The 23,379-nt window shown below is 40.2% G+C and overlaps 1 protein-coding gene and 1 long non-coding RNA gene across 4 annotated transcripts in view; one reads left to right on the plus strand and one right to left on the minus strand.

The window, feature by feature from the left end:
* SEMA3D (semaphorin 3D) overlaps positions 1-23,379 on the plus strand; it is a 152,625-nt gene that overhangs the window by 50,230 nt on the left and 79,016 nt on the right. For all 3 annotated transcript variants that reach the window (XM_068400482.1, XM_068400483.1, XM_068400481.1), the window contains exon 3: positions 13,878-14,038. In XM_068400482.1, the coding sequence (XP_068256583.1) occupies positions 13,878-14,038 (161 nt within the window). The remainder of the gene's footprint in view (positions 1-13,877; positions 14,039-23,379) is intronic.
* LOC137663346 (uncharacterized) lies at positions 5,263-17,865 on the minus strand. The gene is made up of 4 exons (XR_011048175.1): positions 17,821-17,865; positions 16,091-16,480; positions 15,294-15,457; positions 5,263-5,371 (listed from the first exon to the last, which is right to left on the minus strand). It is a non-coding gene; the product is annotated as an uncharacterized lncRNA (long non-coding RNA).

A 23,379-nucleotide genomic window follows, 5' to 3' on the forward strand; every position in this document is an offset into this window, starting at 1 on the left:
TATTATATTTTAGTAACGTGAAAAAAAGCAAGCTTCTTACAGACATTTTTTTCCTTTTTTAAACTAGTGAACTTGAAGGTCAGATCCAACTATATGTTGCATTTTCTGTCATATAATTATCATATATATAATGTCCTGGAGAGCAGCTTCCAGTCAGTGACATCAACAGTTTACATAGGAGTTGAACTAAGAATAACCTTAGAGAACTGACCCGTATCAACCTCTTAACAGTGTAAACAGCCTGTAGCTTACAACAGTTTTCTTTTTTTCGTGATCACAAAAGGGCCTCAATTGGATAAAAAAAGAATTGTGTTCAAAAATACCAAACTATTCTGCTGAATGTTCACTTGATTAAATCTCAGAAGATGAGAGAAAAAAAAAAAAACTGGGAAGAATGACTGGTCCATTGTGAAAAGGAGGATGAGACAACACTGAGAACTGCTTCCTTAGAAGAAGAATGTGAGGAAGATACATGATCAGTGGCATCAGCTTTGAAGAGGGTACTTTCAAAGATATTTTTCTAATTGCACTTTTACTAAAAACATTTGTAAAGCAAATCCAACTCAGAGTAGTTTCAATGATCCCAACCTTGTTCTCTTTCTATGCACTAATTTGAGGGCATGATCCTCTTGACGTCACTGTGTGTCTAGTGGTGGACATCTGTGGTTGCAGTGCAGGTCCTCGAGTCACATCCTATTTCCCTTTCCTCCCTCCCCATTTCTGCTGTTCCATTTATAGACGAGTTCCTCAAAGAAGGGCCGAGGGGTGCAGGGGAGGTCTGTTCTATAGTCAAAATCCTTTGGAGATAAATATACAAAGAGATAACAAAAAGAGGCAGAGACAAATTTTCCTTTGTCACACCAAAGCACTGTCGGAGAAGTCAGAGGGAACAGCTAGCTGTGTTTAATAGAGGCATTTAAACAAGGGTGGGAGTGACAAAGGTACCTTTTTTCCCACTAATTTGAGAAAACAGGCACTCTCCTTTGTGATCCAAATCCTGGCTGTCCCGGATAAGTATGCTGTGTTGTACCATAGAGTATGATGGCTAAGGGGTTACTGAAGACGCTGAGATTCTATGTTCAACTTATTTGGCAGCTTTGGGATGACTTTACAACTCCCTCTGCATCATCCATGAACCCTGGATTTCTTTGAAAAATATTTCTCACTAAATATGTAACAAAACAGCAGTCTATATGACACCATTGGTGCCCCAAAATGGGTAAAAAAATGTAAGTATTAATAATAAAAAATATCAAACCCCTGACCCTCCAATACTAAAAAATAGCTTATGCCTATATACTAATGATTGACAGGAGGTAATATGATGGTGCACATGGTTACCTCGTGCAGACACACATCTCTGATATCTCTTGGCCTGTAATTTTTAGTTAGTACGGTCCTATTGCAATGTTGCATAAGTCTACAAGGCAGATACTGGGCCCACCTGCACATCTGCACGTGGGACTCTGGATCTGACCGAGGTTGCTAGGCACAACTCCAACACAAACAACTTACATATAAGGGAATTATTGCAGATATTCAGTGACCTCTAGTTTTAATGGCTTCATAAGAACTTAACTCCTGTCAATATCAGAAAGTATAACTGATAATTATATTTCACTTTGCCATAGGAGAACATCATGCTAGTCCAACCTATTATAATGTGAATTGGTTTTATTTTCATTGCTAGAAGTGGTTCTTTGCTACCGCCAGTGCAAAACTGTTTTGAAAACTTACCTTCACAATAGCCAACTGAGTTACTTCGCTATACTTGCTTGCTTTTTAATCAAATAAAATATATCTGGAAAGCTGGAAGAAGAATATAAGGAGAAAAATCTTTGAAGTTTCCTGAAAACAGTCATTCTCTACATCTAAACCACATTTTCTTAGAGAATGTCCATCCTGCGCAGCAGCTACTCCAGATAATGACTGAGTGACTTAAACACTGCTTCCCTATAGCAATTGCATCTCTCTACTGCACTTCTGTGCAAATCAGAGCCGGGCTATTAGTTTTGCCTTGTGAGCTCAACCAGGAGCCATGATGGAAGAAACAGCTAATATTAATGCCCCCGCTGTCATTATAAAAGTTCTCGTTCCTCATTCAGAGCATGGGAAAGAAAGATTATCTGGCCCATGTCAGAGAGGGAACCCCTCTGTGGGGACAGGAACAAACAGTTACGTGTGGGGAGAGTAAGCAGGAACCTCCTAAAGCAGGTTTGTTGCCAACAGCGGAAATGTCTGTTCCACTGACAGGTAAATCTGCTTGCAGAGGTCCCTGCCCTTCACCTCCTTTCCTGCGCAGTCACTCCTCCCACCACAGCCCCTTCAGCCCTGCCAAATGCTGCCTTTGGTCCCTGGGTAGCAGGTCACGCTAGTGAGCTGGTTATTGTTTCCCAAACCTGGTTTCGCCTCGTTTACTGTATCTGCTCTGCCTGCTCATCCATGCGAAGCTGTCTTTGTTGAGTCAAGAAACCAGAAGAGCTTTTCAAAGCCGGTTGTGGGGAAATTTCCTTGCCCTCAGGGGGACTGTGGGAAGGGTGTTGAAGGACCATCAGCATTTAAGAGATCTTACAGGCTCTCTCATATGGTGGTTTCATGGCAGCTGAGCCAACATAATAGTGTGCTTCTTCTGGAAGGAGGGCACCTCCCTCCGTGCTCCCTTCTCCCCAAACACGCATATTCACTTCTTTCTCCCGTCATGTGCTCCCAGATGCACGGACTTGCCCTTTCTCTTGCACCAGCTCCAGCTCTCGTCAGCCCCTTTGGCAAGGACATATGCTATTAGTAGTTAGGACTATATCATCTCATTCAGCTTTACAGCCTGATCGTACAGCTTGTGTGGGCTCTGGTCCAATGCTTGGAGCTGGAGAGAAGAATGGCCCCCACAGCTTCTTGCTATACACTCAGGGCCAGATCCTCAGCTGATAAAATTACTGCAGGTCCCAATGGTTAAACTGAGGGTCTGGATCCAAGTCTTGATGCAAGTGCAAGTGGGGGGTGTGTCTATGTGTCTGTGGAGCATACAAAGGGTGGGGAAGGGTGGGACGTACAGCTATTGAATGTTTCCATAAAAATCTGTGTTGCTCACAGGCACCGGTTATAACTGGTGTATAGTATATGATTACACTAGTATGGAAATTCCAAATAGTTTTCAATAATAACAATGATAGGCAGCAAATCTGGATTTTTCTGTCTGTGAGCTGTTCTTTTAAGTCTTGAAAGCAGAGGCACTAATGAAGTAACTGAGCAACTAAATCTGTTTGGCATTAACTTTTCTTTGCGCTGTCAACTCACCTTCTTCAGGAATAGCTCATACTGCTCTGTATCTCTCCTAAGCCTGTTAGTATCGATATTAATGTGTTTTTCAGGCCTGTGCCATCTGACACTGTTATTACAACAGAGTTGTTCATGCTACCGCAGTTCAAGGTCTCTCATCTTTTAGCCTTGTCTACTTTGTTACGAACATTACACTCATTAAGAAGCTGGCAAATACATTTGAACCTGGTGAGAAAAGCGTTAAAGTGAAAGTATTATTAAGATATCTGACCATTTTAAAAACAATATATTTCATATATAACAGCTGTAGGCTCAATGGAGCAAGTCCTGAGGTCAGATGCTCAGTCTGAGAAAGCAGGTCTGAATAAAGTGAGTCAGGCTCCCAAAGAGATCTGTCAGCACCTGTCGGTAGTGTCAGACTAGCTACTGAGCCAAATCCAGGTTTCTGTAGCCAATTACACCTCAGATTTGCTTGAGAAAACTCCTTGCAGGTTTAAATCCAGGACACTGAAATCCAAAACAAAGTTCTCATTTGCTCTGAGCATGAAACAAAGTCCACTTATCTTACTTCCTAAGGCTGGACTTTCATCGACAAAGCAAAAACAGAGTAGGAATTTAAAAATATGTCATGTTCTGTACAGCTGCTACCAGATAGTATAGGTGGAAGAAATAGCACAACCTGCTGTTGTTTTATCAGGCCACAGATATATAGGCTATAAGATGTAGCAAAGAGCTCCTGTCTGTCCTCAGGGTGCTGCGTGCATCTCCAGAGAATATCATGTTCTCAGAAATTTCTCTGAAGATGCAGTTAGTTAAAAATTGCAAGTACGGATGCTTGAAAACACTCTAGCCATTTTTTGCGTCATTCTGAAGAGAGTAAAGTCTGAAATTAAGGGTTGGTACTATTTCGAAGGCAAGTGCAATATAATGACAGTAATTTGTTTTCCAAGGAGGGATGGCACTGCATATAATTTTATGAACCGTACTTTGACAAAAGAAGAGCTATGTGCTTTAAAGTGCTAAATATGATCACCGTGTTGCATTTTTAACACCTGGACGTACTTGCAAAGTGCAATACACGTCTCCATCCAAGCAGGAAAAAATGAGTCCGCTGCTGCAGAGTGGAGTGTGTTCATTCATGCAAGTTAGTGCAAGTCCCAGAACACTGAGATGTTTTTGATGCTGGATATCTACTAGGCAAAACCTATTGTCAGTGCATTTTGTTTGTGTTGCCTGTTCCTCAGAGTGTGGACTAATCTCCACACTTCATCCCCATGTCCTTCATAAGATTCATGCCTTTCTGATTGCAGGACATACAATTATGCACCTAAAGGTAGGTGGAAGGTTTATGAGATAAGATGGTAGACTAGTGCGAGCAGTAAAACTGATTCACAATCAGTGAACTTATCTCAGCTTTTTTGGATAAGCCAGTCAAAGGGGATTTTGCCATTATTTCCACCTGAAGCCTTTCACTGTTCTCTTGCTCTCATGTATTTAATTGGCTGACAGATTAGGAGGGACAAGGAGCTGGGAAATGGTTAACCAGGGCATGAATGAAATTACTTTATTTTGAATTGCTTCAAGGCATCTAAAAACTGAAATTCTAACTAGAGAGAGTGGGAGTAGCAGAATTCACTTAAAGCTGCCTTTTCCCAGGGTCAGTAAATTTGTGGGCTATTTGCCACTATGGATCTAGTAATGTGAGTTTTCAGAGTAGCTTTAGGAATAGGTGAGTTTATAAGCCATCTCCCTCAGAACAGGGCAGAGGTTTTATCTCAGCTGCTTGACACTCAGGTCACTGGAAGATAATTTTTAAAGACAGTGCTAGAGTGTGGTCTCTAGTTAAGTTGACAGTTCCTCATCTATATGGTTGAGAATAAAACTGGCCTCTGACTTCAATATTCGCCTCAAATTTTAGTCTGCTAGATATAAGGAAAAAGTATTATGTCCTTAGAGACTCACCATTATATCCACTCACCATTGGGATACTTTGAAGGCAATTTGAAATAAGACTGAAGTGGAAGAAAGCAGATTTCAGTCAAATAACTCAGATTATTTACTCATTTCACATGAGACTGGTAGCCAGGTTGAGGACCTGTGAGAGGTGAAGGGAGAAAAAGGTAAGTTCAGGGCTGACAACTGAAAATGAGGAAATAGAGGTAATGGGTTTGCATGTTCTGCATGACATTTAGAGAGAAGATTTGGTACTTTTTTAAGTCCATTGATGTGCCAGGCAGTCTTAATGGACAGGTATGCATGATGAGATACCAAGAATTATATACGCATTACTAAAGCTCATATGCTTTTCAATCACTTATATTGAATTACATTTGTAGTGTATATTCTTTAAACATACAGAGGACAACTTAAAAAAAAAAAAAGTGATTTAATTTTGCCTTGGAAACAACAGTGCATTTATTTACTTTGGCAGTTTTGCAAGAAAGATAAACTAGTTAGGAAAAGGGAACCTGTGCAAATCTGTGGTAGTCTTCAGAAAAACAAATGTTTCACTTAGATACATTTTCAGTTGTGCTGTCTAAAGTTAATTATTTGGTTTGGCTCTGTGAAGTTTGTGAATTGGGCCTTTACATTTTTTTCACCGATAACATGAAGTCACAAAGCAGCTTTTAATCACCTCTGCAATAATAACACTTTACAAGTTATTTGTGCAGCTGTTTCACTAGTGAAATTTATTTGCAGTTAAAATGCAACTAAAATACACTTCCATAAACATAAGTGTGAATTGTTTAGTTCACGCTTTAACTGGGTATATTTTTGGTGGTAGCACCTACCCATTTTGTTTTACAATATTACTGTTTTTACAGATTTAAAAAAATACAGAGTCAGACAAAGACAGCACTGTAGATTGATTATACTCCCATCTCTGAAATAGATGAACTAAATATTCTGCAGTAGTGTCAATTCTGATTTTGCAGTAGCACCTTCTTCCAGTGGAGCTTTGCTGATATGAAAGAGAATCAGGTCTCACAGCATGAGTTAATCTTTTATTTTTCTTGTCTTTATGGGTGGAGTAGACATTGCAAAGGTTGTCTGAAGATAAGATGATCTGTCCCTTCCTGATGAAAGGTGTAAAAAATGTCTTCACAGCACTGCACAGAGAGATCTATTGCTTAGTTATCATTGTCTATAATGATGGTTCGAGAAACATAGTGCATAATGGAGCTACTTTAATTACTTATGATTTTCTGGGTTGTAAAATGCTGACAGATTTGACATCTACCAATAAGTATTTGCAAATAGAGAAGTGGGAAATATTTAATTTGCTAATTGCTGAGCAGGCCCATAGAAGTGCCTGAAGCTTGAAGTGAAAATGCTCTGAAATGCCTTAAATCTTGCAGTAGACTGTTCCTGAATTTTGGAGCAATCTTTGAAAAAGTTCTCTTTTTCAATGTCACCTTTCTAGACTGTAATATCCTCCTGGAGAACAATTCAATCCTAAAAAAGGAATAGAAGTGCCCAACCCAAAAATATACGGTGGAGTACAATGAGGTTTGGGGACTACTCAGAGGAGCAAGATTTTGGCACAATATTGTGCCAATGAGAAATTATGTTTTCTCCGCTCCCACTAATCCATATCCTTTCAGAAAGGCCCCGCTGTGCTGTGAATATGGCATTTTGCTCCAGGCCAAATAAAATCCATTGTACGGCAATGAGAGCCACATGGCATGCAAAACAAATCATCATTGTCCATGGTGAGATGCAGCTAAACAAAATATAACTCACTTTTTGCAATAAGTAGTAGAGATTAGTAGTAGAATCATAGGATCATTTTGATTGGAAAAGGCCTTTAAGATTATCATGTCCAACCGTTAACCTGGCACTGCCAAGTCCACCACTAAACCGTGTCCCTAGGCACCACATCTTCACGTCTTTTAAATACCTCCAGGGATGGTGACTCCGCCACTTCCCTGGGCAGCCTTTTCCAATGCTTGCCAACACTTTCCATGAAGAAATTTTTCCTGATATCCAACCTAAACCTCACCTGGCACAACTTGAGGCCATTTTCTCTTGTGTCCTATCACTTTTTACCTGGGAGAAGAGACCAACACCCGCCTCGCTACAACCTCCTTTCAGGCAGTTGTAGATAGCGATAAGGTCTCCCCTGAGCCTCCTTTTCTTCGGGCTAAATGCCCCCAGTTCCCTCAGCCGCTTCTTGTAAGACTTGTGCTCCAGACCCTTCACCAGCTTTGTTGCCCTTCTCTGGGACTCGCTCCAGCACCTCAGTGTCTGTCTTGTAGTGAGGGGCCCAAAACTGAACACAGGATTCAAGGTGTGGCCTCACCAGTGCTGAGTACAGGGGGACGATCACTTCCCTGCTGGCCACACTATTCCTGATACAAGCCAGGATGCTGTTGGCCACCTTGGCCACCTGGGCTCACTGTTGGCTCATATCCATCTGGCTGTTGACCAGCACCCCCATGTCCTTTTCCCCCAGGCAGCTTTCTAGTAGACTGGAACTGTTCTCTTTGCCTTCATACAAATACATCTGGGGTCAATTGGATCTTTTAAACTCAGAATACTTTAGGAATTAAGTAGATTGCTGTATTCATGTTATATTGACATTTCTTTATTCCAACAATTTGTTTGAGGATTCACACAATACCCATGTGAATTGTCATGGGTATTTTCCAGCATGTGAAAGGGCTTGCTCCTATCTAGAGGAAAATGATGTGACATTAGTTTTTTGCTGCATATGAAAATCACAGAATTATACATATACAGCCTTTAAATTCAGAGTCATTCAAAGATGTCATTAGATGTAGCTGTTTTGAAACTGCTGTAGATAGAGGAGTTCCCTTTCTGCCAGTTTAGGCATAGCCCATCATTACAAAAATGTCTGTGACTGGTCACAAAGGCAATTCTAAGTCTCGACCAAGCGGTTCCAGATTGCTGCATGCTTACACCATGCTGGAGTTGAGGAATGGCAGCACAGTCACCACATATGTGACTCGGTGTTAAGAAATCTAAATATGCTGTATAAATGTAAATACATGTTACCAGCCTTTATGCCGTGGCTCTCCTGCTGGAGGAGAGCTGTTGTGAGCCAAGTCCACTGAGATACTTTTCTAAATGAATAAAAACCAGCCACTATGCCAGCTTCTACCACTCAGCAGTGAAATATTAACCCAGAAAGGGAGTTTGCTAAATATTCACTTAATTGCCCGACTGGAAAAAAGTATTTAATTTCCAGTAAAACAGCAAATACACATTATAAACTGAGTGCTGAACATGTACTCATAGAATCTTAGAATCATAGAATAATTGAGGTTGGAAAAGACCTTTAAGATCATCGAGTCCAGCTGTACTCATGAAAGACCATTGCTGTAACTAACTTTGTTTCTGTGCACTGTGAGAATGCTGTTTCTATATTAGCCTGGCTATACAGATGCGGTGATTCAAATCAACAGCTTGCTCTAATCTTGAAAACTATTGGGCAAATGTGCTTTTCATAGTAAATTTTTCCACTGTAATATTCTTGATGCTATTTAATATCTCTCCCTGTGAAGGGAAATTTCAACCCATAAGATTCGATTGTTTTACTTTTATGAAGTGAGAAAAAATGATTAATTTGGCTGTAATTTAATCAATTCTCTGTTAATGTTTACTTGACAAATTTTATTAGGTCATATTTCAGTTTTAAACTTATCAGTGGCCATGTTCAGAGTCTTATTTCCAAGCTCTTTCCATAGCTAGTGAATAACTGACCAAACTTGATTCTTCACCACTTTGCAGCTTGTGTTGTTGCTTGGGTCAGTAAGAAATCAGTACGCAATGCTGTCATTTCCATCTGGAATTTTTTACAGATGTTTTCCTTATGATGCAGTGAAACAAATTACTGTATAAGGCACCAGGCAGAGCTCCTTCCCATTTGGGTGTTTCAGTCATGAGACAACTTTTCCCTTCCCTGTTGTAGCTGTCCTAGGTGATTTTTTTACTGAGAAATACTAGAAGTGTTAAGCAATAGATGACAAATGTCCTTTTGGGAAGGTCACTACAGAGATTATTCCTTCCAAATATGAAAGAAATTGGAAGTGGAGAGCAGTCTCAGTCATCTCCTTTTAGGTATGTGAAGAATCAGGTCTACATATTTTGGCAAGTGACACACTTGCAAAGGTCCATGGATGGCGTGACTCTAGGCGATGAAAGCAAGTGCTTTAGAGCATTTGCACAAACATATCATTTATCCTTACTCAGAACAAATTCCTATGGCTGGAGATGAGGAGGAATTTTCCCTCATATTCTGCATCTTAGTTACCCATGTCTCATAGGCAAGCACTGTGATATGACTGGAAACTTGTCATCAGAAGAGATTTAAAAGTAACAGAGGGTGATATGGATTGCTGAAACACATTAGTCTGAAATTCATGAGTCTCCTGTTTATTCACATTAATGCCTGCAAACGACTAATTACTAGATATTGTGATCCTGTATTCCTCTTCTTCCCTCCATCCTATATACTAATTGGGACACAGAATTGTTAAATAGGGATTTAATCTAGACTGCAGAATTTATAAGGCATTTATTATTATATACAATGGATCAGATAATCTATTAATGCAGACGGCTCTTATGTCATGGGTGGAGAAGAGAAAGACAATTACTCAGAAATTATGTGCTCCAACAATGCTCAGCTGATAAACTACTTTAGAGGTCAGCCAAGATGAATTTGAGTAGCTCAAGGGAACTAAAACCTCCTGCTGTGCTGTGATCAGCATCAGAGAACCCTTTCCCAATAAACAGCTCCATCATATCCAGTACAAGAATTTCCAGTTAGAAAAAACAAGGGAGGAGGTTTGTACAGAGTATGATGTCTAATGAAGAAACATCTACATCACACATGAAAATTAATGGAGTTTCACTAGAAGTGGCTGTCCTGTAACAGAGAACCCAGTAACAACAAGCGTCAGCAGTACATCTTCGTTTCTTATTGGGTGAAAACACACTAGTGGAGTGAGCTAAGTTTCAGAAGTTTTGTGTTTAGAGGGCTTTTCTTTTTCCTTTTTAAAATTTGTGTTTATTTATTACACTGGCTTGGCTATTCTTCAGTCAGTCTATTCATCAGTCAGCTCTAGTGTAAGAAGTAGTTTGGATGAAACTTAGGTTTTTATAGCACCACGCTAACCATAAGTTGTTCCTAAGTGATCTTGCTGTGAATTAATAAGCCAGTCTTTTAAAGTGTTACTAATTTAGAAAAAAAAAAAAAACACCTGACATCTTTGTCTTCACAAAAGATGTGAGAAAGGACAGTGCTGGTGTAAAGCAGTGTAGTGCTTAACGTTGGATTTAATTTTTCAGTGTGAAGTAAGACTTTTTTCAAAGTACTGCCAAATAAATCTCACCTAGGGGAATAGGAGCTGCAATACAAGACAATTTGTTTTCAGACTGTACCATAACAACATTCAGCAGTGAGCCAGACAAAACCACACGAGCTTAAATGGAAGTGACTGAGCCAAAAAATAATTGTCGTAATTATATACCAAGTAGTCAGATTAATAATGATAAAATATCTTTTCTCCCACAGTGCTGTTTATTAGCCAACAGCAGGACTTAATCTTTACTTTGCCTGTTACATGTTTTGTAAGAGACCTTGGAGAAAAAGTTTGGTTTGTTTTTTTCCTCTTTATTTTGTTCAGGAATTGCTCTGCAAAACACTGGCCCTGATTTTCATCATGATCAGGAAGTGTAAATAACTTGCACTATAAGTCTGGCCTCTCTAGCAGGAAGGATACAGTGTCCATCCAGTGCCAGGAAGGTGGAAATACTCTTAATTTTGTATTCAATTAAATAAAGGATTTGCCTTTCTGTCCAAAGATTTCTGAGTAGTTTAGCTTGGAGAGTTTGCTGTGGAAGAACTGATTCATGTGTTTATTTTCGTTCTCCCCAAATTAATGACTGCCCAACAAGACTAAACTCTCGTTGTGCTCTTTTCTATATGTTGTTTGTGTCCTCGTCCAGAATTACATCCACAGAGTCTTCACTAAGCAAAAGGTTACAGACTTTTTACTTTATAGCCTTTTAGTTTTTTTATGGAAGCATAGATTCTTTCATTAGTTTCATAGAGAAACATGTTTTTCTTAATTATCTTTTGAAAAAGGTTGGAAGCCACTCTTAAATAACAGTAAAACTTAAGTGTCAAATTTGTGCTTTTCATAGAGAAAACTTTCTCTGCAGAGAGGGCAAGGATGCAGGAACAGCCACCCATTGCCAGCTCTGTAAGGAAAGGAAAGACCTCAGGATCTTAGAGGTGTTGCTACTGGATGCTCCTCTTAATATGCCTCTATGTTTCTTTCATTTCAGTACTATACCCTGGGGATATACCGCTGCTCAATGGTTGCTGATTCAGATCTCAATTCTCAATTGAAATGATAGTAGCAATTCTCTATACTGCCACCATAACTTAATATTAGACAATAGACAAACTGAACCTTATATCAAACTTTCTGTACACATTATGGTTGTTACCTCCTTCCGGTTCTTCTCAACCATATATATAGCTTGATGTCCAAGTGGAAATCGGTAATGAGTGGTGTCCCTCAAGGGTCCGTATCAGGACCAATGCTATTTAATATCTTCATCAATAGCATAGTGGGATTGAGTGCACTCTCACCAAGTTTGTGGACGACACAAAGATGAGTGGTGCAGTTGATATTCTTGAGGGAAGGGATGGCATCGTTCATCTAGTCGGGCTAAATGATCTTTGAAGGTCCCTTAACAGGCTGGAGGAGTAGGCCAAGGCAAGCCAGGTGAAGTTCAACAAGGCCAAGTGCAAGGTCCTGCACATGGGTTGGGGCAATCCTTAATACCAATACAAACTGGGTGATGAACCAATTGAGAGCCACCCTGCAGAGAAAGAGTTGGGGATACTGGTGGATGAAAAATTGGGATATGTGCTAGCAATGTGCACTTGCAACCCAGAAAGCCAATCATATCCTGGGCTGCACCAAAAGAAGCATGGCAAGAAGGAAGAGGGAGGTGATGTCCTCCTCTACTCTGCTCTCTTGAGACACCACCTGCAGTACTACATCCAGTTCTAAGATCCCCAGTACAAGACATGAACCTGTTGGAGTGGGTCCAGAGGAGGGCAATGAAAATGGTCGGAGGGCTGGAACACCTCTCCTATGAAGAAAGGCTGAGAGCACTGGGGTTGTTTAGCCTGGAGAATAGAAGGCTCCGGGGAGACTTTATTGTGGGCTTTCCATGTATAAATGGAGCTTATAAGAAAGATGGAGAAAGACTTTTTACCAGAGCATTTAGTGATAGGACAAAGGACAACAGTTTTAAACTGAAAGAGGGTAGATTTAGATAGTACAAAAGGAAAAAGTTCTTTACAATGAAAATGGTGAGACACTGGAACAGGTTGCCTAGAGAAGTTGTAGATGCCTCATCACTGGAAGTGTTCAAGGTCAGGTTGGATCGTCCCTCTGTACTGGCACTTGTGAGGCCGCACCTTGAATACTGTGTCCTGTTCTGATCCCCGTACTTCAAGAAAGATGTTGAGGTGTTGGAGTGAGTCCAGAGGGGGGCGACCAAGCTGGTGAAGGGTCTGGAGGGTATGACCTACAAGGAATGGCTGAGGGAGCTGGGGTTGTTAGCCTGGAGAAGAGGAGGCTCAGAGGTGACCTTATTGCAGTCTACAACTTCCTGAAGGGAGATTGTAGTGGAGTGGGAATCGGCCTTTTCTCCCAGGCAACTAGTGATAGGACAAGAGGGCATAGCCTCAAGCTTCGCCAAGGGGAGGTTCAGGTTAGACATTAGGAAGCATTTCTTCTCAGAAAGGATCATTAGACATTGTAATGGGCTGCCCAGGGAGGTGGTGGAGTCACCATCTCTGGATGTGTTTAAGAAAGACTAGACATGGCTCCATTTAGTGCCATGGTCTAGTTGACATGGTGGTGTCAGGGCAACGGCTGGATTCGATGATCCCAGAGGTCTCTTCCAACCTGATTGATTCTGTGATTCTGTGGATGGGGTTGAGTAACCTGACCTAGTTGAAGATGTCCCTGCCCATGGCAGGGTTTGTGGACTAGATGATCTTTGAAGGTTGCTTCCAATTCAAACCATTCTATGAGTTTATGATAGCGGTCACACCTAACCACTGTTTCCTGCTCCTAACTATTCTTGCTGGCATTAACTTTCTTTGCTGCTTTATCTGCAGAGCACCAAATAGGGTGAGATATTGATCCTTAATCATGTGTATCCATGAGTATGATACATTAGTTTTCTTACAACAAATGAAAGGTGTAGCACATATTTTGCAAAGATCTGTCTTTTTTTTGTTTCTAATTTCTCTTGAAGAATGTGATTAATTTATGTATAGACACAATTTATTAAGAAATATTATTAAGAAAAATTCATACAGGAAAATGTTTTGTGAAAGTAAATATTACCCAATTTGGAAGTAAAAATCCCCAAAGAAAACCAAGGTTAACAGGAACTGTATTATGACCCTGGAAAGACAAGCTCTAAGACTCCAGTTATCTCACCGGCATACTCCATGCTGGTTGCATATATTTATAAAAGACACCAATGAGTCATATGTAAACATTTTGATTATAAAGATTTTCTTCATTTTCCCACAGACTTGCTGCTTTCAAACAGCTGCATCCCATTCCTGGGCTCAACAGAGGGGCTTGATTTTCGAACCCTGCTGCTAGATGAGGAGAGGGGCCGGCTGCTAATCGGGGCTAAAGACCACATCTTCCTGCTCAACTTGGTTGACTTAAACAAAAATGTAAAAAAGGTCAGTTTATTTTCCACAGAGATCATATCATAAATTCAATTTTGTTCCTTTTTCTTTCTTCCCCCCTCCCCGCTTCACTGTGTAACTGGGAGATTCATTATGTAATGCTGTGTACCAGGATTTGATAATCTCACCTCCCATAGTTATACAGATTATCTTTAATAAATTGAATTTCTCATGGTATATGACCTCCTGTGAGACTGATGTCCTGCAAAAGGTCAATAGCTGGAGGAGCCCTGCAGTGCATGACAGTAATAAAATATCAGCAAAAAGGCAAAAAAGCAGCTCAAACTGTTTGCTTCTTAATTTCTTTGGTCATAGTCACCTTCCTCAAATAAAATCATTTGAAAGAAGATAACCAAAGACAGCTCTTTCCTTTCTTCCTGGCATCACTGGGATTACATTACTGTGATATTAAACAAAGCAGAAGCAATTTGGATGATTTAAATTACAGTAAAAATGTTAGTGGCAATTTTAATATTAACATTTGTATTAATATCTAGAATTACTAGTGATAGGAGAAGCTTCCACTGGGAGCTACTGTACTCCCTTGCCCATGCCCTGTGACAAAGTATTAACTCCAAATAATAAGACGGCAATTTAGCCTTTGGTATTTCTAGCAGACACAATGAGCTTTTGTAAGCACAATTGACTGCTACATGTAAAAACCAGATGCTTGCACAGGAACACACATGAAAACTGCTTTCCTGCTTGTTCTAGATATGCTGCTTACTTAAGAGAATGTAAATTCTCAGCTTAGTTTGATATTTTCTTTAAGCACCAGGAGGAGGTTTTAAATTACTATGTTCTACTGTCAGCTCTGAAAAGGTAACTGACCCTGAATTAATACAACTGCAGTGCCGGGGCTTAGCAGGTGTAACAGGAGACTATTTTGCCCCACGTCTTTGAGTGCAACACTTGCTGTCGTAGTATAGAAGAGATACATTACTAGGTTGAATATCTTATTTCTTATTTTTACTTCTGCAATGCTCCATATGCCGATGTCTTTAAAGCTCAGATTTTGAGCGTTTCACAAAATATCTTCCCTGAGGTGCTTTACCAGATACTTCACTTGCATCTTCCATCTCAGTAGTTTGCTCAAAAAACAACACCTCCTCGGGATATTGCATTGATAACAGCATTATTCATATTGAACATTTTCAGACTACAGACTGATTTCTGCCATAGGCTTTCTATAAAAACAAATTTTGTTTGTGTGAAAAGCAGATTTCTGTTTTTGTGGGAAGCTGCTTACCTCCTGAGAGATGCTGAGTGCTGTCACCTCCCGTTATGTTCAGCGGGGCTTGATTAGTTCAGAGCTTCCTGGAGGCAGTAGCACCCTGCATGATCCGCCCCTCTGTCCAAGCTGGTAACATTTTCCCTTTAGCCAAACCACCGCTGATCATTATGGATGTTGTGCTTTCCAAGAAGAGCAGAACACAGACTGAGCCAGTAGAATTAGTGTGCAATCAGACAGTGCCATTTAATATAGATATCAAAGAGCAAAGACTGACTTTACGTTTTAGTAGGGCCTGTGGCAATAGGACAAAGGGTAAAGGTTTTAAACTAAAAGAGAGTAGATTCAGACTAGATATGAGGAAGAAATTTTTTACAATGAGGGTGGTGAAATGCTGGAACAGGTTGCCCAGAGAGGTGGTAGATGCCTCATCCCTGGAAACATTCCAGGTCAGGTTGGACGGGGCTCTGAGCAACCTGATCTAGTTGAAGATGTCCCTGCTCATTGCAGGGGGGTTGGACTAGATGACCTTTAAAGGTCCCTTCTAGTCCAGACCATTCTGTGATTCTATGATCTTATTATTTGAATGAATATTTGCATTTGGTAAGCTGAATAGATTGAATAGAAACGATTGTCTACAGGTTCAAGTACTTCCACTTCTCAGTTTAACCATTCAGGTAATCTTTAAGTTTTCAGATAAAACACCCTGGCATAGTATATCTAAATATCTAAAACTGACTGAAAAGCTCTGTGAAACATTCTGGTGTGCTGATTTCTAAGGTTTCTGTGGGCCTTCAGCAACTTTAGAAACTTACCCTCTTGGGTAAATGCCCAGGTAACACAAGACTATATCGCACAAGTGTTTCTGTTTGGTTCCTCTGTACTGGTAGAAACGTGTTTGGGGAGGGACGAGATGAGATGAAGGAAGTTGCACGAGAGGCTGTGTATAAATCTCAGTCACTGATGAGGTTTCAATGCTAAAGGACGCTCTCCAGTAGCAGCAAAGTGTCGGAAAGTAGCGTTTGCCGGCACTGTGTTTAGATTGACCGTGGTTTGGGTTGGCGGCGGGCCAGGCGGCTTGCTTCCAGGCTTTCCCAGTGTGAGGAAACCATACATGTCATGACTACAAGGGGCTGAAGTGTGTCCTTTGTACTCCTCTGGAGTAAGAGTTGTCTGGATAAAAAATATCTGCTTATACACAGCCACTAAAATGAGAAGTAATTGATTAGAATATTTAGTTTCTGCTTATAAATGGTGTATTTCTTAATGACTTTGAGGGAGGAGGTTAAAAAACAGCAAGATGAGGGGGGTAGGAGAGGTGTAAGAGCTTTGAAACTAGAATGCAAGATTGTGCATCGTTTGGGGTTTTCTTTCTTTAAAACAAAACTGAACATGAACTGTAGAATGCTCTATGCTGGGTAGATTCAGATTACTTTTAAAAAACCTCTAAATTTCAGATATTTGTTATAGTAGGTATTACCGATACACCAAAAAGTCAAATCAGGATCCCCAACAATTTATTCTCGCAAAATCCTCATCTGTGGATATAATTGCTTGGCAAGATTATATTGTAGAATCTGGTGCCCTATATTCAGATATTTCTGGAAGAGTATTCAAAGAAACATCCAAAGCATTTTATCCGTTTCCCTTCTTTAATATATACGTATATATCATTTAATAGCTTCCTTTCTACAACTTAATTATTTACCTAAATTAGTTAATTTAACTTACATATATTAAGTTATGGCTTTTTTTCCTGGTATATTTTTCCTGGTGAAATAAATCAATAGTTCTTCTGGAGTTCCAATTGCTTAAATCATTGTAGTTTTTATTCAATTTACTGTGTAATTGGTTGAAAACTTCCTTAGCTGGCAGCTTGAAAAAATCCATCCAGTTTCCAGTGCTTGCAAACCTCATTATTAAACAACAATAAGTACCATAGTATAATAGAAAAGTCCTCCAGAATGAAAGACAAGTGCAGAAAACTAAAATAGTTGCACTCTACAAATATCTAAAGCTTAGCAAAGGATAAGCATCTTTCTGTAGCAAGGATATAATTTCTATGAACTTGCCCTGAATAGAAGCCTCTAGCTGCTGTTGCAGGAATACCATTAACAAGTGCCATAGTCTTTTCTTAAAAGATCCTGAGATGCTTGACAACTATTGCAAGCTATTTATAAATTGGAGGATTTGTGGTTCCTTCCTACGAGTAAAATGAAGAAGTTCAGCAAAAGAAAGCAGAAAAGAGCAGCAACCTTCATTTATCAGGGCATTGCAAATGTGGGCAATAATTCTGAAGACAGCTATGCTATAACAAGTAGAAGTGCAGTGTAAAACAAACAAACAAACAAACATGTTTAATAGCATGAGAGGCTGGAAAGCTGGAGAAGAAATTCTATAAGAATCCTAAGCTCTGGGATCCTACTGGAAAGATTACTTCAGTACCTAGAATTTGCTTGTGAGTTTGCCTAAGGTCTTTGTTATTTTACTCCTTAAACTAAATAAATACTAAATACAAAATGTTATCAGCTGGGTAAACACTTACGAAATAACTGCAAAGAAATGGTGCACCTTTCTGTAAGTTCTGTGCTTGCTAACAGTGCAAGCGGGGTTATATGTCAGCACTATTATCACTGTGTAATCCGCAGTGCGACCCGCCCATCTCTGCAGGAATAGGAATGCTATCAAGGGCTGACAAGCTTTTGAAAAGCTGCCAACCTGCAGGAGCTGTCAGTGCTAGAAGACACAGCCACATGTGGGCCAAATAGATAAACATGTCAGATCCCCAACAGCAGCTTTGGAACAAGTTGTTTTCATCTGCCCCAGTGTGTATTGGCACAGGGTCAGAAATTATCATCGCTTGGAGCATCCTGAGGTTGTAGTTGCTACTATTTTTTTGGCATCACCAGGTGCAGCTGCCTTGTGAATTATCCTTTAATGCCCTCTTGTATTGATTTTTATCTGTATTTCACAGTAAAAAATACATATGCATATATATGTATATCAGCTGGGTAAATGCTTATGAAATAGCTGCAAAGAAATTCTGCATTTTTCTATAATTCCAGTGCTTACCAGCAGTCCAGGAAGGCTTATATGTCAGCACTATTATCACTGGGCAATATTTGCAGTGTGACCCACCCAACTCTGTAGGAAGGGGAACACATATACAAATATATCAAAAGCAGCGTGGCCAGCAGGTCAAGGGAGGTGATTCTGCCCCTCTACTCCTCTCTTGTGAGACCCCCACCTTCAGTACTGCATCCAGCTCTGGGGGCCACAACATAAGAAGGACATGGAGCTGTTGGAGCGAGTCCAGAGGAGGGCCACCAAGATGATCAGAGGGCTGGAGCACCTCTCCTATGAAGACAGGCTGAGGGAGTTGGGGCTGTTCAGCCTGGAGAGAGAAGGCTCCAGGGAGACCTTATAGCAGCCTTTTGGTACTTAAAGGGAACCTACAGGAAAGCTGGAGAGGGACTTTTTACAAGGGCAAGTAGTGACAGGACGAGGGGTAATGGTTTTAAACTGAAAGAGGGTAGATTTAGATTAGATATTATGAAGAAATTCTTTACTGTGAGGGTGGTGAGACACTGGAATAGGTTGCCCAGAGAAGCTGTGGATACCTCCTCCCTGGAAGTGTTCAAGGCCAGGCTGGATGGGGTTTTGAGCAACCTGGTCTACTGCAAAGGTGTCCCTGCCCATGGCAGGGGGGCTGGAACTAGATGATCTTTAAGGTCCCTTCCAATCCAAACCATTCTATGATTCTGTGATATATGCATATTTATGTAAAACAGTACCCTTCAGATACAGAAGCCAAATTTTACCTTCATTGTGCTGGGAAACCTCCTGTCAGTCTGTACAAGCATCATCTCAATCAGGAATGAGCCCAGTGGGAATTTAGCCAGCATCAAAGGGATGCTTTGATTCTTGCCATCAAGCCAGAGCCTCAGACATACAGAGTCTGAGATGTTTGTTGCAGTCTTGAAACACAGTAACTCCAAGACTGGTCCTTCCTAACCAAATATGTGCTGCTTGTTCTATAACTCAAAGGAATTAATCTTTCTGCCTGTCAGCAAAAGCTGTAATCTGTCTGAGAGAGAAGCTTTCTTGACCTGGCAGAAGAAAAAGCCTTGCCAGTAGACATAAGTGAAGGCCAAAGAGTCACATAGAAACCACTGGAGATTAGGTAAAGTTCTGAAATTGAGGGCATGAGGACTGGGAAAGTCTAGAATAAACCCAGTGGAACTGGAGGAGGAGAATGGTCATGAGTCCATCTGGGATCATGTTGGTTTGTTCTCAGTCTCTGTGAGTAGAAAAAGTACTAAGAAAAAAAGTGAGGTGAGGCTGAGATTTGACAGGGGCAGGGTTTGACCCTCTGTACATGGGGAATTAGTTCCCAGGTGTAAATGCATGCTGGTGGCACTGCTTTTGAAACAGAGAGAACTTTTCTGGGTGTTGCAGTTCATAGGGTACTCATTTATACCTGTTTTAGAGCATTTCCCTTCCTCACAAAATTAATAGAAATACAAACCATCTTATCTATTATTTACAATAAAACAAGACTGGTTTTACTGGATATCCATATAGTTTAGTGTCCAGTCCCCAAAGACGGTCAGCAGTGGGCACTGAAGGAAGAGTATAAGGAGAAGCTATAACAGTGCTTCAGGTTAGGGACTTCCAGAGACAGAGGTGATGGCTTTGTGCTTGATAGCCCTTGGAGGATGCTTATCATTGAGCTTTGTAACTCTTGTTTTGAACCTCTGAAAACCTTAAAAGTCCATTACATTGTTTGATAGACTAAAGTTTAGGCACCTGTGTAGACATAGGCGGAAGCTTTTAAACAGTGTTTACAGGCACAAAACAACAGACAAGGGCAAGACATGAAGAAAGCAGTATGTGACCAGAATGACAGCAATCCTAGGTGGAAGAGAGTGTCTCTGTTATTTCCTTTTGCATTGTTGCCATAAATTATGTTTCCATAAACATCCTCTGTCATTTTTATATTTTACCCATATGTTTAGGTATAAAGAACCGACAGTATCCTGCTCTCTGAAAACATTTGCTCATATTGGGCTTTGACTTTTTCAAAGGTAGGATTTGTCTTCAGTCTGAAGTGTTAAACATGTCAGGAGCAATGCTGTTTACCCTAAAAATCCTGGTGTACAATTTCCTTTTAGGAGAAACAGACAGTGGTCAGAAGTCTGCTGTGGTTACACTGTGGAAAATGAAGTGTAAAAGCACTGAAGCCTTTCAAGTTTTAATCCAGTGTAAATGAAATCAACATCTGGTCCATTTTCTTTAAGCTTTCACATATGCTTATAATGTACACATGAAAATGCACTTTTCAGAAAACCCTTAAGTACTGAAAGCACTGGCTACTTCGTGTTGGAGAGTGGATCACAGTTTAAGAGGAGAACTGTGGCATGTGGAGATCTTGCTTTGTCTCAGACAGATGCAATATAAAAAGCCCATTTGGTTCTAACAAGAAGTTTCACTCTAACAGCCACCTGCCGAATTAAAGCTACCAAAAGTCTGTGAATGTGTCATCCACATACACAACTCTTATTTCCCTCTAACTTCCAATGCATTTTACTTAGTGTGACAGCACCGTGAAAACGAAGAATACCATACACAGGCACTGGCACTTCCCACAGTGTTTTAAATCACTCTGAATCGATCCTCATATCCTCTTCCCCCCCCCCTGCTGATGCCATATCAAATTATATCTTTCAGAGATCCAATTTTCTGCTCCAATGAAATAATTGGAGTTGGAAACTCCGGTCAAATGTCTCCCTGGATGTATATGCATATGGGAATTAGTGCATCAGTTGTAGGAATTCCTATTGGAAGAAGGAAGGTCTGTGCAGATATAAAAGACATTTAGGAATACATTTCTGGCTTTTAGGGTTCTTTAAGTATTTCTGAGATAGAACTGCTGAAAAGAAAGCTAGGTGAAAAATCTAACTCTAAGACAGTCTGGTTAGGTTTCAAATACAGGGAGAAATTCAGATAAGGAACTTAGATGTATTAACTTCCTTTGTTTGCTGATGACTTTAAAGTATTGAATTCCAGAGTACAGCAAGTACAGTGGGGGCCAGTTACAAGAAGTGCTTAGGGTAACCTTCCTCTTAGGATTTGTATGTGAGAACAATCTATCCAGTTCCTCAAATTGTGGACTTCCCATATCGCACACATGAATGCAACAGATGCGAGGTATTTGGAGAGCAACTGGTATACATGCACGCTATGCTAAAATCAGCTCATTTTCCCATTAATTAAAATACTCTTTGTTTTCAGCAAAATGATATTAAAAAAACATGAAATTCTTTCCAGTGTTTTTTGGGAAATTCAATAAATTTCTAGTGCTTGCCTGGGGTCATTATACAAAAATGACAAATGTCCTAGTTCTCAGGAAGCAATTCATGCACACCCACTCTTATGGTATTGGGCTGTGATGTTTATGATATTGTCTTATGCAGCAGTGTGACAGTCTTATTGAATCACTGTCATATCTTTTCTCAGTGCTCCTCGATCTTACTGTTTTTCTTTACTTTTTTTTTCAGCTATGAATTACTAAATTCTTCAGGAAAAAGAAAGTGTTTCACATTATTGTCATTTTACTAGTGGGAAAATTGAGACCTGACTGTCACATATCGTAGGGCAATGGCAAAACTGGGATTAGACTGTCTCCTGGTTTACTTTGGTGTTTTTGGATCTTTACTGTACCCACTTTATGGTCACATTGGGCTAAGTCATGAATCCATTATTTTTTTTTTCACGCAAGGGAGTAGTTTCTCATGGAGGAGAGTTTCTCAGGGGGAGTATATTGTATATGCCAACGTGACAATGGGTTTACAGCTCAATCTGGCTTTGTTCTTTGGAAGCTGCAGTTGGGACTGTCGTATGGGGAATACATTCTTATCAATGAGCTCAAGCTTCTGAGTTATGGTCTACATGATTCACAAAGCCTTAATGAGACATTTTGATGCCCAGGAAGCTGTAATTTTATTGTATGGCTTTCCTCAAGCATCAATACAACAAATATCTAGAGCATAGAATAAAACAAGGGAAGAAAGAGGGATTTCTCTTGCTGCATCAGATAGCTGTTTAAAATCAGTGTATTTTCCTCTAAGTGCTTCTACCAACTCTTATTCCTTTGAAATAGGAAGGAAGCAATCCCTTTCTTCACAGGACTCAAATTCAGTGAGTGAGTGTTACAAGACACGCTGATCAGCTGATGTTCTGCACTCCAGATATGGACACATCCTTCTGGTGTTACATGTACCACTAATAAAATGCTTTGGGGTTTCTCGTACCAGAGACTGTACTGATAGAGAAGTGCTGAAGAACGTGTGCAGTGTCAAGCATGTGAGAGGCTCCAGTGAAACCCCCAGGGCGGCTAAAAGCCGTCAAACTCAATGGGACACTCAAGTGCTTGCTGCTGGCATGAGCGTGACTATCTTGGGGACATGAAACTGGAAGGAGTCATGTGGGTCAAATGGTCTCACTCCCTGATATCACCAGGAACTACCTCATGTAGCAGTTATTCCTTTCATAACCTGGTCCAAATCTGTGGTAAGGGGCCTTGTAGGATACCTCATGCTACTTCTTTAGCAAGGTCGTTGCTACAGACCTGAAGATCATTAGTCTGATGTTGCATATTTATTTATTTTCAATCTACAATCTGTATTTATTTATGATCAATTTATACCCGTTTTTCTCTGACTGTTTATAATTCTTGTCTTTGTAGCCCTTTGATTCTTCCTGTGTAATATTACCAGTCTTCATTTATATTGGTGATGTGTCCCAACTTTGTGTCATGCACACATGTTGCAGAGTGCTGGGTTTTTGCCAAGACTACTGAAGGGTATACAAAATAGGATGATCTCTGACACCATTTCTTGAGGAACTCCATGAGTAACTTTCTACCACAAGCTCTTTACTTATCAGACCATTTTTTCTTGTAATAATGCCTATTTCTGCCAGCTGAGCTAACTGGTTTCCATGTGGCAGCTATTGAAAGACTTAATTGGAGCCCTGACGAAGAGGAGCTCTACCGCATTAATGTAGCATGTAATTCAGCTATGTTATTAAAGAAAAGTACAAC

The sequence above is a fragment of the Nyctibius grandis genome, chromosome 5 (genome assembly GCF_013368605.1).
Source record: "Nyctibius grandis isolate bNycGra1 chromosome 5, bNycGra1.pri, whole genome shotgun sequence".
NCBI classification, from domain to species: Eukaryota; Metazoa; Chordata; class Aves; order Nyctibiiformes; family Nyctibiidae; genus Nyctibius; species Nyctibius grandis.